We start from the raw sequence: 17,140 nt of genomic DNA on the forward strand, positions 1-17,140 counted from the left end.
GATATCTGTAACGGTTTCAGCAGGTTAAAGAACTGGCCATTATAGTGTTTTATAATACTTTCAATAAATGATTACCTTGCAGCAGTGTTTATGAATAATTACAAGGTTGTAATATGAAAAATTGGAAAGGCTTTAATGAAAAATGAAGTAGCAAATATACTTTTGATTGGAATAAACCCCCTTAATTCAGGAGTTTAAGTGTATGTGTATCTTTAAATTGCAGAATATATGGAAACAGGAAATGCAAGTATTTCAGAGGAACGCCCACTGGAATGCGCAGAACATCAGTCTTGCATTTTGTCCCCAGAAGTTCCTCCGTCTCCAAAGGCTAAAAGTAAATGCATGTACTCTGTGAATACAGAAGCTGTACTGAACTTCTCTTTAATATTAAAATTATATTGCTAACACATTCATACAAACATATAAAATGAAAAAGAGAGATTAAGGAAGTTATTGAGAAGCTTTTTTCCACCATGAATTACTTATCTTGACTACATACACTGTAATCCATGTCATATAGGGAAGCGAAAACCTGTATTCTCAGAAAGGACAAGTCACTGATGGATTACAATGTATTACATTATATGATCTTAAATCTTTTTAATTTATCTGACCTTACACATTTCATAATCAAGTAAAACAAAAGGATACTAGATAGGTTGAAATACTCTGCAGGCATTGTTCGCATTCACGTTAAAGATTGAATTTACTTTATCTTTCCCAGTGAGTACCTCTTACAATTGTGTTACATTTGGATGCCTCTTTCGAAGATCATGTGTATACTGCTCTTCCATTCATCTTGTAACATATCTTTCATATACTGTGACTATCACTGTTGTGTGCACATGCTTTCATCTTATGTTCTGATTCACCCTTTACACACCACAGCCACTTGAATAGAGCATTTCCTGAGTGTGGTGTCATCCTGCTCTTCCATGAAAATCATCCTCTTGTAGAACCAAACCTGTCTTCTGCCTTCTGTAATCATCCAAAGTAAATGTAATGCAATGCTGGCAAATAACTAAGCCTCTCTTCTTTGTTTTTGTTGTGTGTGGGGTGTTTTTGTTGTTTTGGTTTTTTTTTTTTGTTTGTTTTAAAACACATTTACAGGGAGAGTTTTCATTCATGAGAAAACTAACCTTACTGCTGCATGCCAGATTATGATCTTCACAGTGACAGTAAACAAATGCTCTAGTTCCATTCATGTTTCCCATTGGGGTACTTAACAGACATATGGTGTATGAAGATAAATAGTTCCTTTGAGATTAGTAGAATCATGAAGTCAACTACCCTATGCAATAGAAATGTCTGTCCTGAAATTAAGTAGTAAATATTTTTAAAATATGTTTTACTTCATAACGATACGGTTATGATCTCACATTCCTTGTTTCCACTTTCAAGGTATAAATACTGTAAAACGTGCTAGCTGGCTTTTGCTTGTCTATTGTGTAATCTGATTCTAAAGGAAAGAAATTGTACTTGATTGTGCTTCCCATCCATCTGTCTGCCATTCTCTGACAATCTAATTTCAAATAATTTAAACCAAATTTGGAAGAGGATAGCACTATCAATTACCTTTCTGTGACTTTCATGAAAATAGGTAGCTAGATAGAGGAGAGAGACCTTCATTAGTCCCTGCACTGAAAGAAATAGGCAAAATTTGTCTTTTATGTATTCATTCTGGCAGCAATCAGCCAACCAGTTAGCGTACACTTTCTCACAGGTCAGTCAGCACCCTTGCAGTTTCAGTTCTGTCACACAAAATTCATTCTTGCCCAGTAAGAAATATTGCAGGCCATATGTGGGAGAACATGGGACTGAGGACATGAACATAATTCTGTAGGAAACAGTAGTCCTGTTTCTTTTTAGGGCACTGTATTATGATTTTAGAATAGTTCTTAATATTTAGGTATTTTACTTCCAATTTAATCTGGAATAATTTCAATTTTCTAATTAAAAAGCAGAATATAAATAAACCTGATTATATGTTTGTTTAATTTACAAGTTTTGTGCAAAGTTACCATTGACTAAGAGTTACAAGAGTTTTGAACGCAAAATTTCTGTTACTTAGATATTAAAAGGCAATTAGATGCTTTTAATTAACAACTTCTGTTCTTGGCTCTGAAAATTTCAGTCATAATTGGCCATAGTTGTAGTTTAAAAAATATTTTAGAATATTTATGTTTACCTAGCATAACAAACAGTGACTATGAAGAAAAATGATGCAAAAAGAGCCCTAGACCAAGCAGATATAATCTTATGTGGGGCTTCTTTAGTTACATGAATGTACATATCTGTGTTGTATGTATGTTGAGCTTAATGTGCTCACTCTGCTTTTCCTTTTCAGCATTTTATTCCCAAAGATGGAGTAAAATGTAATTATCTTTGTATTTTATCAAGTCTAAGGACTGTAGTTTCCAACAATATGACTCTTGTAAACCTAGTCAAGAGAAAGGGTTTCTTATTTGCCCCTGAAAAGACTTGGTTTTCACTCATATTTTCATTGGTCTTACTGAAGGTAGCTGTGTAACATGTATGCAATAGATTATCAGAACATAATGCAGTTGTTCATAACAAGTAGCTCTTTACTCTGTGGAGGTCTTGCTGCTGCCAGTGGGCTATTTGCAGAAAAGTTAGCACTTAATGTGATTCTATTAGAAATACCAGTATTTCTAATAGTGGCCCTCAGTTAGTATAGACATATAAAGCCCATTGTCTTACTATTCTGGTAGATTGCTTAACTAAAGATATCTGATAGATTGAGGAGAAAACATGAAACACAATGCAGAATGCACTAAACATGGGTTTCTGAGACTGCTGTAGGGAGGCATGTTTTAAACTTGTGGGTTTTGCCCAGTGTATCCTTCCACCATTCCATTTAATCCTGGGAAGGTGAGCAAGAATTGTTTATAAAACATAGCTACTTTAATGGGACAGATGTGCATTCTTGGAAACTCAGTTCCAACCTACTAACAGTTTATGGAACCTATGTAGTGTATTAATTGATCACAGCAGCAAACATGAACCCGATGCAGAGTATGGGACAATGATTTGATATGTTTGTAGAAACTTTCCTTCCCTTGATTAATTTTACATTCTTGGATAGTTCCTGTTTCTAGCCAATTTTCAGGATTAGAAAACAGAGAAAGGGTAAGTATATATTGTAATTCATCCTAATTAAATGCAAGGTATAGGGGAATGCGGAAGTATGTAGATTACCTCCAGTGATTCCCATTCTGGAATGAGATGCCATTATTTTTGAGGGGAGAGTTGTGCATGAAGATCACTGTTTAGATGATAAGGCATGGACTATAACAGATATTCAATAAAATTTAAAGAATGTACATTTCCTTTTTAGGCATAAATTACCCTGGTATTCTAATTATTGACTAATGGTGTGTCTGTTTTTAAAGGTGAAGCTGTGACTGGAGAATTATCAAAGCTCTTAGATGAAATCAAATTGTGCCAAGAAAAGGAATACTCTTTTGAAGATCTGTCTCATACAATATCAGACCATTATCTGGACAATTTTAGTAAACTATCAGAGGAAGAACTTATGACCAGTGGAAGCCAAACCAAGCTTAATGTAGTAAGTAAGATGGGATACAAAGACAATATATTCAGTTATACCTGCTTTATTTATGGCACATTCAAGAAAGAAAGAGTACAAGAGTGAGAATAGTACAAGTCTAACATTATAATAGAAAAAAATAATATAGCATGTGCCCCTTACAGATTTAGAATTTAATGTTCCCCTTATTTTACGAAGATATTGCTTACCACACCTCAGAATGGCTTTTTATGGCACCACTAATATGACCAAAAGTTCAGGTTAGTTGTTCTTTTGAGCATGGGGAGTGCAGGGAAGGGTTTTTGAGAAATCAGTTGAAATCAGTATGCTCGGTACTATACTGAAGTCTAAATGCTTGCAGAATCAGATCAGAAGTGGCCCTGAAAAGGAGCTAAGCACCTTCAGTTACAATTCTTATACATTTTGTTACTATATAGCTTTCCCAGTAACCTAATGGTATTAAAGACTGAGTCTCTAATTCTGAAATTGTTGTGGTTGTGATACTTCAGTGATTTCCAACTACAGTGGAAAATATGACTTCATTACTACTAATCCTGTGAATAAAGTGCTCTAGGATTCGTTTTTTTCTTTCCAGTGTAACAAGGCTTTTTTTTTTTTTTTTTTTTTTAAATTGAATTCTCTTCCTCAATAAGTAAAGTAAATGGGATTGCCCAGGGAATAAAGCACAGAACAGAGGGAAAAATGCTAAGTGCTAAATTTCAGTTAATGTTGTTCATAAGTTAAGAAAAATTATGCTCTCATATGTGGGGAAAAACATGGCAAGTTAAGGACTTTTATGTTCCAGAGGATTTATTACAATATATGTAGACAGAATGAAATTTACAAAGATGGTTAGCTGCCCTGAAAGGTAGTAGATACTTTTGTAAAGCCCTTCTAGATATTTGAATGATTAGATACATAACCCATATTGAAGTCAGTCTGAACAAGGTACTGATCCCATTTAAGCGTTTTTATACATCTTTCTAGAGTCTCTCTGTATTTAGGTGCTAACTGCTATTTAAATCTGCTCAGCTGCTGTTTTGCAGAAAATGTAATCCATATAATTCTGTCTACTCAGACTGAAATTTTTACAGACCTAAATGAAATACAGTGTGAATAGGAAGTATTCAGACACTAAATCTGTAATTTACATGCAGCAGGCAAATACAAAGTTAAATTAGGCAATACATTTTCTGAGATTTCATCTATTTGTATATTGAACTAGATGTGAAAACAAATCTTCAAAAATGGGGACTCTTTAGAGCATGTTGTGGCACTCTCCTACTAGTGCACCCAGCTTTTCTTTCAAAGAAAACTAGATGATGGGTACACGCTCCCAACATGAAGTCAGGATGGAGGGCAGAGCACGTTTTCCCCTAGATTAAACCCAACTATACAGGCCTATATGGAGATGACTCTTTGCTGTGATGTGGGATTTTCCTGTTTGATCTAAAACATCCATTTCATTTTTTAAAGTATTTTAAGGTCACTCAGTCTGTTCAGTCGCTACCTGGCTGCCTTGCATAAAAAAAAAGGAAGTTGCTCCTAGTTTTGACACACTGTCTTTTAGTTTTAGGGAGGTGCTGCCTTCCCTCAGTGCGTAGGCTCCCTGCATAGTGCATGGGTGATATGAAAACCCACATGTGCTGTAAGGAGCCATCAAAGAGTAATCAGGAAGAAACGCTAAAATGAAGAGATATGTTTAGCTCTGAAAATGGGTGCAAAGGTGAATGCTGCCAAACTACTCTGGGAGCAGGACCAGCAAGCATGGTGGTGGAAGAAGTGTGACAGTAGGGTGATGACTGAAGAAAGTTAAATGAACATTTATGTATAAGAACATGGAGATATAGAGAGAAATGGAGACATATATAGATATGGAGAGTCAGAAATAGATTCCTTGGTTATGTGTTAAAGAAGAGAAAGATTCTTGCAGCTTCTTCTGACTTCAGTTTTCTCCTCCCTGGGAAGCTTCCGTAAAAATCTCAGTAGGGTAAGTGGAATCTTCTATTGTCTGCATTCGTTGCTGCTGCACATGCCAAGACTCTATGGAAGCAGGGGCAGCACAGGAGTGTGGTAACACTGGAGCACGGACTCTTACTGCTTGCGGGACTGAGTGTTGTCTTTTTCTGTTACCAGCTCTAGCACAGGGTTGAGAACTGCACCTGGTGTGCCTCTGCAAGCGAGCAGTTACTTCAGGTTCAAATCAGCAGGTTTTGCCCTAATTTTCATTGCTGACTGTGCCAGCATCAGCTCTGAAGAGGTGTAGAAGTCAGGTCCCTGTTGGTAATGTGTCAGATGATGCCATTTCCTGGACAAATGTTGGTTCCAGAGACAATGACTGGTGCAGACTTTTGAACTTCTCCTGTAGTCCAGTGATCTGAACAGGCTCCAAAACCCAAGTCATGACACTTCATGACCCTTAGGGAGATTCTGCAAAGGAACTGGCTGCTAGAAGACATCTGCATTTTTTGCATCATGCTATTGTTCAGAGAAATAGGAGGCCAAGACTGGGGAATTTCTGTTTGGAATAGTAGCTTGTGGGTCAAAAACTTAATAAGTTGGAGCAAGGAGCATCAGGAGCCACCTCCTGAGGATAGCGTGGGCATGTGAAAGAGAGAGCATCAGGAGGCAGAGTGTATGTCAAAGCATTTTTTGAACAACTGGTTCTTTTGAAGAGGGCCAAATCACCTGTGGTACTGCTCTGGCTAAATAAGGTTTAGGTTGATTCAGGACTGCAGAAAGGAGTGTCTGTTTATCTAGCATCCGCAGCCTGGAATTCTCTCCTGAATCTAAGTGCCAGCCTCTTTTATTTGAAAGAGCAGGGCTCACTGTTTTTGTTTAGTGTAAGGGTAGTGGGGCTGCCTGCTTTTTAATGCAGTAACTTGATAGTAAAAGGCTTCATCTGGAAAGTGGAAGAGTGGCGTTCAGTTCTCTCTATGGCATAAGGGTGGGTTTTAACATCACTTTTATAGTCTCCCAAATAAAAGGTCTGAGCATCAGCCTGTTGATCCCCTCCAGTGTTCTTTCTGGATTTTACAACCACTGGAAAAATACCAGTGCAATCCTGAGAGCAGGACTTAGGACTCCCTATTCACTAGCAAATTCTGTTCCTTTTCTGGCCTCTTGCATTGTTTGTTGCTCAGTGATACAGCACCTGTAGAATATTACATCTTCTTTTGACAAAGTTGTGGGTTGGAACTCTCTTAGGTCAAGGACAGAATTGAATCCATTCTTCCATTTGCTGGGTTATTGGACAATTAGTCATCCAACCGCGTAGCAAGTCGTTCTGGTACGTTTGGACTAAGGGACTTCCTTCTTTTCATCAAATTTTGCATTGAAAACACTACACATTTTATTACATAATATGTTTCTGTTGACCAGGTGTGTGACGTGTGACATAAGGCATTAAAAAACCTGAGGTTTATGTGCTTACAGTATTTTGAAGTCAAATAGGAAGCAGAGTTTGCACAACTCTGAGGTTAGGTGAAACTGAAAAAAAGCTTTCTGGATGAAAATTTTGGGTTTAGTCACCTTAGTTCCAAATTACTAGTCAGCTCTGTGTTGACTCTTAAGTTTCCTCAGGACATGGAAGAGCTGAATAGGAAAATTGAAGGGCAGGATCTTGAGGACTGGAAGGCATGAACATCTGGGAAGGGGAGGGTACAATGGAGCACTAAGTAAAAGTGAGGAGAATAAGAGTAGACACCACATTGTAGATGTGAATAGGGGCAGATCTGGAGATGAGTAAAAATGTCCCCACAGGGCACTTCCATTCCAAAAGCTGAAGGGGAAACTGGGAAAACTTTTGGGTTCTGGAAAAGCAGACTGTGTTAGCTTCCTGAATGAGGAGAGCAATTAATGAAGAGGGTAAAACCTGTGAATTCTTGTTTGCTGAATAGCACAAAGTCAGATGAGAATAAGTTAACATGCTCTTTTATTTGAAGAGTATGTTATAAAGAATAAACTAAAGAAGGTCAAGTTAAAGCTACACTGGAAACTTTATAGTATCAGTGCTTGATTTTGCAACTCTGGCTGTGTTTCAATGTACTTCTGATGTGCTGTCATGTAAAATATTAATTCCATGTTTCCTAGTCTGTCTTCACCAGTCATTAAAACACGTATATTATGAGATATCAGACAACAACCCTCTGTTCATTGTCTCCACAAAATTAAAGGCCAGATTGAACATAATTTTACAACTGGAAATGTGGGTGGTTATGCTACTTCAGAGAGAGCTCCAAAAAGGCATTTATACACCTAGGCATCGTTTTAGTTGGAATTGCTGTTTTTCTCAAAGGCTTGTACACTGGATGGGGTTGATGGTGGATTTATAGATTTTTTTTTTTTTTTTTTTTTTTTACTCCCAGTTCCTGTCTGCCTTTTTCTTTTTTTTCCCGTTTTGATCATTGTGACTTGAATATGCTCTTTAGTTCCCCTGTATATGCAAAGACGTGGAAAGCCCTGTTAGCTGCTGCACAGGTGAGCTGGGAAAGCTTTGTCCTTGTGTATTGTTCAGTGCTGACATATTACAGTTTTTCTATGTTTGCTAAATACAAAACTTTCACTCCAAATAACTAGGATTTGATTGTTCAGCAAGTCAGAAAAGGAGCTGGGCTTCAAAACATGTTCCAGAAAGCATGAGGTGGAAAAAAGGTGCAAAAAACCCCTTGATGTATCACAGTTTAGTTAACTTAGGTGTTTCCTTTTAAAAAAACTAAGCTGTCTTAAGTATGATTGCTAGCAAAATCAGCTTTTGACAATAACTTATAGTAGTTTCAGTTTTTTAAAAAAAAAAGTATAATTTAAAAATATTTATTTTCCAATAGATGGCAGTCTGGCTCAGTAATTTCAAGAACAAAAGCAGCCATCTTATATAAGAGTTTTCCCACTTTTTTTCATTGCTACGTTAAAATCATGCATTTTTAATGCGGTTGATAGTACAAATGGCTTAAAAACAAACACCTGTAATTCTTAGAAGAGGAAAATTTACTGAACATAATGGCATACATTTAAACTACAAACTAAAATATCAGGGCTAAATTTAGAGTTGTATTATAACACAGAGGTTACACATCAAGTGTGTATTCAAACAATCTGCGTGAATTCAAGAGCAAGTAAGAAAATTTAAATAGGTATATCTTGCCAAGCAGGGATCTGGAAAAATTAAGTGTGTCAGGAAAATGAACAGAAGAATGTCTAAGTGTATATTGTGAGGAATCTTCCTGAGCTCCTGCAAGTAAATTGCTTTACTTTAGATTCCTCTGTCCTTGGAGTACTAACATCATTATAGATTTCTTGTCAGGTTTGAGGTTCCTGTGTATGTATTCATGCGAGAACAAATTATTCTAAATGTAATATTAAAAACAGAAATACGCTGTATTTATTGCAATGTATTTGCTTATTGTGTTTCTTAATTAAAATCAGAAAAGAGAAGTATGGGCTTTTTGTCCATGTAAGAAAAAATTCCTGTGGATACTAGAGAATGATATGTTACTTTTTATTTGCTTTGGACAGCCTGTGATTGCAAAACAAAAAATAGGGTATTAAGAACTTCTGCACTTCCATATGTGCGTCTATGAGTATATATATATTTGCAAGATGTACATATTGGATACAATACATCTCAATCTTTTCCTTTCATAAACTTGATATTTTATTTTAATGATTTTTTTCTCAAAATTGACTCTTAAAAGAGGTTCATCATATTCTGTGTTCAAAAGTTTATCCCAGTCCTTACTTAAGAATGAATTTGAAAAGCATTTTGTTTTCACTTAGTAACAATAACTATTCTCCATTTTTTTTGAGCAGTCATGAGAAGTTTTGAACTATAATTTTAAAATAATAAGAATCTGCCATATACACTTAATAAAACTGAAGCTCCAAATTGAAGTATTTTCTTCAGTCCCTTTAATCTTGTATAGTAGGTGGTTGCTTGCAATGTTCGCTTTTACATTTATGCTATTGTGTTCAGAAGCATAATACATTAACTACATTATTGATTTGCAAGTGCAAATGCAATATCTTACTGTCTTTGGATATGTGACATCAGTTTAGATTAAAGACACAGTTCCAGAAAGTGCTTTTATGCTCTTAGCAGCAGAGTATATGCTAAAGGATTTTACTTAATTACCTGAAATAAATACTGAGAAACTTAAGTTATGAGGTGCCCCTAATTTTTTTGCTTAGAAGATAGTAAAAAAATGTAGGATTATAGTGACTGCACTACGGAGGGATTTCACAGAAGTGGCAGCAGTATATCTGATTAAATTTAATGTGGTTATATAATAGATAATAAAGGCTGGCAGCAGTAATTTGAATTTAAACATGAAGAAAGGTTCTGTGTAGTCTCAGGAAAAAGATTTGGATTTCATCATAGGCATATAAATGTCAATTTCTGCTTACTTCTGTCATCCAGAAAGGGAAGTTGATACGTACATTAAGAGAGAGTAAAAAAAAAAAAAAAAACTTAAAAACATCTTATGTTAACATTGTTGAAAACAGTGATGGTACATATTCAAAGAGAAGATTCTACTCTCTTATGTCAGAATATCAAGAAGATGAGGGTATATAAAGGCAATAGAACTATGATCATGTTTGATTTATATCTAAGGGGAGATTTGAAAGCATAGAATTGTGTGTTTTTGAAAGAAGATCGCTAAGAATGAATATATGAGGTGAATAAAATTTATACATGATCCATTAGAAGTCCGTTATTCTGATTCATTTTTTTTCTCTAAGGCAAAGAAGAATTATTTTTGATAAAAAGCACGCATATAAAGTTTTTTTTGTTTTACGAAGTTATAATCACTGTGATTTGTTGAAGAATATTGAGGTAAACAATTTAGTAACATTATTCAATAATACTGTTTGGTGGGGTTTTTTTAACATAACATTTAACTAAATAATGGCTCAGCTGAAATATTGTAATGGCTAAGAGTGACCAAATATGCTGGAGTAAAATGATTACTATCTTGGATCAAACGTGGTAGCCTTTAACAATATCACATGCTTGCATATAGGCATTATTGAGAGAGTGAGACAAAATTCTGCATGACAATGATGATGAGCAAGTCAGAAGTATATACAATGGCTGACTAATGAGGATACATTAAAAACACATTCAAGAACAGTTTTGGTTGCTTATTCATTAGGGAATAGTAAGACAATCAGGCCTGATTGTTTGGGACTCAATGGAGAGAAGCAGATAAATTTTAAATTATTTAATATAGTAACATTTATTGCATTTGATAATACAGCTTTGCTGTATTTTGCAGGTATTTATGATGTATTAAAAAAAAAAAAAAAAGAAAAAAGAATTGTACCGAGAGTCAGTGTTTGGAATATTGTTGCTTTACGTAATTCCGCTTTTATAATAATGATAGATAATTTATGTATTGCCAAATTTTGACATTGCAAGAATTTTGTCTTAAGTTGCTCCTTAACTCTTACACCTAGTTCAGTTATGAATCCTATTTTGCAAGCATATACTGATTCTTATTTCTGTGGGAAGTAAAAATATGAAGGCCATCTCTCCCAGGATATGTAAACCTTACTGTTTAAGATTCCCTTGTTGCAAAGGTCTACCCACTCTCTGAAGATAAGATTATATAACTTTAAAAATTGTTTTTAAAAGCTACCACCCAACTAAAAACCATCTGTTAGTCCCAGTTTCTAATGCACACAGTGGTATTTCCCACTGAGAAGAACTGTTGTTGCTGTTATTTTTTTCACTAGACATTTATAATGTGACATCCAGTACCAAGCATCTACTTGGTCAATATAGAATGAGATACTTGCTATAAGCTACTTTAAAAAATGATTTCTAAATTCTGTTTAAACATAAGCTGCTTATTACAAAGAAGCAGAGGGAAACGTACCAACTTCGTACAAATTTTTGTCCCTTCTGTTAGGTAGTTTACCTAGCCAAGGGAAGTTCTGACATTTTTAATGTATCTTTTCCTAACCTATGTTCTATAGTTATTAAAATAGGTTATTTTTTTGTATCTATAGGTTATGCTATGCTTCAGTACAGTGTTGTAAAGATTTCTGTGTTAGAGGGATCCTAACAGCAGCCATGTGGAACTCTACACAGAATAATTTGCCTGGTGGCATGCTTCACAGTCAACTAAATTAGCCTGCAGCTCCCTGCTGCTGCGATTTCTGGTAGAAGTATTGCTAGACAATCCTCCAGTGTGCTGCATAGACTTACCCTGTGACATAGTCAGCACTTACTTAAGAATATAAAATCCCAAAACATGACAGCACTTAGTATGATTTAAACTACATGGAGTAAAGTATAACTACGCAAGGTGCTGGCCAAGCCACCAGTTCATCTAATCTGCATTAAAAAGTACCTACTCCTTTTCCACTAGAATGGTTTTCTGGAATATTTAACCAGTCTGTCCAATTATGTATGTGTGTGGCAAATTCCTTGACTATCAGATACTTGCAGGAAAATAGCTTACAGACAAATGAATCTCTCTGAATGCTGTTATGTGTTTAGCTTGCACTGGTGAAGCCTAAATGTATCTAATCCTTTTGCTCCAATCTGTCGCATTGTTTACCGCAATGACCCTGTATTACTATGTTTTGCAGAACATGTGCTGTATGTACAGGCATTTTCTTTTATTTGCTGAGTATATGCTTCCATTTATTCTTATACAGTAAAATCTGACAGTACAAAAGAACAAATAGTTTGTGTACACCCTCCATAACTTGCCATACTGCAGGCTTGTTCTTTTTTAAAGCTTTCTTTTTCCTAAGTAATCCTAGCATTTTCAAGTTTATTTCGTATGTAAATCTTGCCATGCTACCAACCACTTCACTTGCCCTGCTGTGGACTCTCTCATCTTAGCTAAATCTCTTTTACATAAGGATCTCGGATATGGGTGTAACATTTTTTCCGTATAAAGTAATTATAAGCTTTTCAGATCAAAGAGCTTGTTTGTCTTTATGGCTATAAAGCTGTAGGTAAATTCAGGGTGCTCTGGAAATGATTAGTAATATTTTACCTACTCAAGAGTCCTGTTGGACAGCTATGTTTTATTAAATCAACCACAGTAGATTTTTGCATTTTTTCACAAGGACCATTTTAGTTCGGAGACTGTCATATGTTGTAGTACTGAGCACAAATGTAATTTGAAGACTAACCTCTGTTTCATTATACTTAGATGAATACCAAAGAAATCTACTAATCTCAGCAGGATTAGCCAGGATCTGAGGACTCTATCAGAACTGATCTTGAGATCATCTACCCAATATGAAGTATATTTGCTTTAATTAAATATCTTTTTTTGTGTGTGTTATTCAGTGCTTTAGAACCTTCTTTTTCATTCCTATTTGTGCCTTTTTTTTTTTTTTTTTTTTTTAACATCCCTGAGCTGCCTATGCCATTGTGGACACTGTTGCTAGGCTTGCATAGCAGAACACTTGTCTCTTCCATTTCTTCCATACCATCAGTGTCCATCATCCTGTGAGTATGCAATAGTGTACAACACGATGTCCGTTTTTAAGCTACAATCTCCAACTTCATTTGGGATCTTATGAGAGAATTTCAGTCACTTCGGAAGAACAGAAAGAGAAGGTAATACCATGAGATTTCCACCCAGACAGGTGATTTTGCAATATTAACCTCAACTCTCTCTTTGTCATATTATTACAAAACCAAATCATCAGGAAGACTGATGACTTTTGCTATTACTAGCATATCAGTCACCAGAGATGTTTCCCTCAAGCCCTGACCTTCCCTAGAGGTCTGCCAAAAATCTCTCATGGACTCCTGCCCTGCATTTCCCTCAGGTTTCTCCTCTCCTCAGACTTTTATCCAGTGTTCCAGCCAGAATCAGGTTTTCAACTTCTCCCTCACAAGAGAACAAAAAGTTCTTTTCATCATGATCTTCCTTGGTTCTCTTAAAATTCATTTTCTCCCATTTGATCAGAGTAGCACTGGTAGGGGTGCTGAAATTCCAAAGGCGGGATCCAGCTGCCTTAACGTTAAGTATGTCATGTCACTGTGGATGCACAAGGTGTCTTTTGCATGGGACTAACATGGGCTCAGTCGTGCCTTCAGGAGCAGCGATTAAGGGTCAACAGCTACCCTGTAGTATCTAAAATGACACTGGATGCCTATGTTTGGCAGCTGAATCCCACCATAAGCCCTCAAGTCAGTTGCTTAAACATAGGCATCTAGTGCTGTTCTGGTCAGCAGCTGAGACATCTACATGGGGCTGGCAGAGGTGACAAAGGACTTGGAAAGTCATGGTGTTCTGGAGTGGCAGTTAGAGGCTAGGAAGGGTGCCCAAAGATAGACACTGGACCTCAGTGTAGAGGCAACTTAATCAAGATCCAGATGTCCCTCCAGTAGATTGGCAGTGTTAACATTATGGATTGAGAAATGTTTGTGAAACTTTAGTAGTCTATTTGGTTTATCACATTTGAGCAATAGAGTATGTAACAATGTATGAGACCTGTAAGGAGTATGAAGGACTTCTCCAACATTTAAGTACGATTAGCTTTTAATTTCTGAAAACATGTTTTTGCTCTCTTGAAAAATTAGTTTTGATAGTTTGTAAAAAGCCTGAGCTTGAATATGTGGGAGATATTATTTTTCACAGTCATATGTAGATATTTACCCTAGGGGAAAGATAACTGAGTTAATAAGGAAAGAAGGAGAAAGAATGCTTTAAAATGTACACTTTTCTATCGTGCAATCTTAAACAAGGAATACATCATTCTAGAACGTTTTAGCTTTTGCCGTTTCTGCATGTTACAGAGGTAGATATTTCTGTAATATTTCTAGAACTCTATCACTGTTGTCAGCAGGTACCGATGCAGGTTTGATTGTGTTTTTTAATACGTAGTGACCTTAGAATAAGAGTGTTCTACCTACACAACAGGCTACAAACAGTAGAGGGGAAAAAAAAATAAAAATCTTAAATATCTTTTGTATATACCTAAAGTCAACACTGATTTCATGTCTACTCATTAGTATAAGAATAAAGTTATTAAGCTTGGGACTGACAGTAAAGCCTCATGATCGCCATCTGACAGGAAATGTATGAGAAGAGTGAGAACCATATGGGTATGTCTCTCAGTTGTTTTCTGTAGTGAGGGGAACAGCATAGTTTTATTCCTATGGTGTAAACAGAAGATGGAGCCTACTAATCCATCAGAGCTATGTGAACCCCTAGAGGATCCATTAAGGGGTGGAGATAAGTGTAAATGTATGGCTTCACTATATCATATTCTATGATTCTTTTGAAGTTCAATAAGTAGGTACTGTCTTAGTGGCAGCAGTACCGGTTTCCCTTCTTCGTTGCTTCTTAGTAAGAGGTATACAAGTAATGCTAATGGTAAATATTCCGCCATATTTCACAGGGCAAAATGACCACCCATGGTAAGCTAATACAAAAGAACGCTTTCTTCAAAAATTGTTTAGTAGCTGAAATTAGAACATTGGGCAGCTTGTTTGGACTGCTTGCTTAATTTTATTTTTATTCTATCCTAATGGCAAGAAACACATTTATTTTATAGTTGACATATTAAAAAGATTAAGTATTTTTGTCCTTAAGACTTGAAGTTGTTGACCACTCATGACATCATAGAGTTTCATTGCATTCTGTTGGCAGATTTTTTCGGTCCCTGTGAATAAGCTCAGCAAGTAGAAAATGAATAGCAGAAAAATATATCGGACTAGATTCTTATACATCTATAAAATATAAGATCAGGAGTAATTCAGAGTTAAGGGGCAACCACCTAATATTTGCTATGCGTTAGAAATGTTTGCCCATGGAATTAGTACAGATCAACAGTGCTATAAATGCACCTCTTAGCTTTTCTGTAACTTCACTATATACTGAAACCCTTGGCTGAGTTCAGTGGTGTGAGTTTTTAAATTGAGATTAGAAGCAGAAACCAGGGTTACTTGACCATGCATGCATCTGTTTTTACACCAGTTTCTTTACTTTTCCAGAGGGATGTAAGAATTGAATGATTTATACCATTTCTGATCATCTATTTTCCTTTCTCTTGGCATCTGTCCTTCGTGAACTTATTATAAGTTTCAGTTTAGTGCCATGAGGGAAAATCTCAGAAAAGGCTTTTCAATTTTATTTGCTTCACTAGTTATTTGAGATTGAGCAGTTTCTATTAATACTACTGCTATTATTTCTGTTGATATTGGTGCTCTGCCCAATATCTCTGGAATATGAACTGTTCACAGCCTGCAAAGAAGCAGCCTCAGCACTGCCTGTCAATCATCTTAGACAAAAATAATGTTAAAATGTAGAAATGTTTTATTTCTATGCTGGTCTTTCTTTTAATCATTAATATTTGATTCCTTATGGGTATTGGAATATTTACTACCTTGCCCTTGTCTCTGTCCAAAATGGTGTTTCCTTTAAGGAATCTCAATCATTTTAACAGATCACTTATTTAGCCATAGATACTTCATAAGAAATATAGTGTTACACAGGAGTTATAGATGAAGGCATGTTACTGACTTGTTTATCTGTATTTTACAGGACCTTTAAGACACTATATGATGACTGGCTGAAGAAAGAATTTAAGCATTAGCTCTTCAGCTACATAGGAGTATGTTTGGAAAACAGCATAAAGGTGTGCTTGTACTGTGGTAGATCTGTACATACTGCGTTGAGTCTACCACAGGCAAAAAGAACAGTACAGATAAGCTTACACAGGAAGAGCAACCACTGTCCTAAATCTTCTGGTAGTACTGGTTATTGAGATGACTGCGGTGAAATCACTGTTTTAATTATATAAGACAGGAAAAAGCAGCAGCTTGCAGTATGTGAGCTTCACACTGGCAGGTTTTCCCACCAGCCATAGCAAAACCTTTGTCTTCCTAGTGAAGATGACTTTGAATTCTACTTCCATCTACTGTGTAAATCAGGCTTCCACCTGCCATGTAAATCAGGCTGCATTGAAAGCTGTTGTCCAGTTGATAGTATTCTGCATCTCTTGCAGGGTGGGTGGGTATGATCCTTTTTTCTAATACCTCTAGAAGAGCCTAAGCTCTTGCGTGTTTTACTGAGATCAGAAGGTAGATTAGTATTTGACTGATCTTTTCCAGTTAGGCCTTCAACTTCTATAGCCTGTCAAGATGTTTCAACTGCTTGTCAGCTGTTCTACTGCATTGTTTTTATATTATATTTAGCACTTAGGTGACAATATGGCAAACTACTAGTGATTTGTTACTGATGGATCTGTAGATAATCTAGTACAAACGTTCTTCAAGGCCTTTTTGATTATCCACTCTTAACCAGCATTCATCTTCAGATGACTAACTCAGTGCTGTATATAGAGGTTTAGATTGGCTTTGTCTATTCAGGTATGATTGTTCTCTTATGATGTCCTTCATTAAGTCAGCAGCAACTTAATGGAATAATAACTGCATTTTCAGTAACACACTTCTACTGAGAATATGTATGCTAAATAAAAAACTGTGCACTGGAGGAGTAATAAAGTGGTGACTTCTGCCTACTCACTTACCACCTGATTTTTCCCCTACTTTAATTTCTGTTCCTTCTGCTCTATTTCATGACAAATAAT

General features: G+C 36.0%; 1 protein-coding gene across 8 annotated transcripts in view; it reads left to right on the forward strand.

The window, feature by feature from the left end:
* Positions 1–17,140, forward strand: part of ANKS1B (ankyrin repeat and sterile alpha motif domain containing 1B) — a 450,932-nt gene that overhangs the window by 85,092 nt on the left and 348,700 nt on the right. For all 8 annotated transcript variants that reach the window (XM_050896179.1, XM_050896188.1, XM_050896196.1 and 5 more), the window contains 2 exons: positions 224–334; positions 3,414–3,589. In XM_050896179.1, coding sequence (XP_050752136.1) covers positions 224–334; positions 3,414–3,589 — 287 coding nt within the window. The remainder of the gene's footprint in view (positions 1–223; positions 335–3,413; positions 3,590–17,140) is intronic.

The sequence above is a fragment of the Gymnogyps californianus genome, chromosome 1 (genome assembly GCF_018139145.2).
Source record: "Gymnogyps californianus isolate 813 chromosome 1, ASM1813914v2, whole genome shotgun sequence".
NCBI classification, from domain to species: domain Eukaryota; kingdom Metazoa; phylum Chordata; class Aves; order Accipitriformes; family Cathartidae; genus Gymnogyps; species Gymnogyps californianus.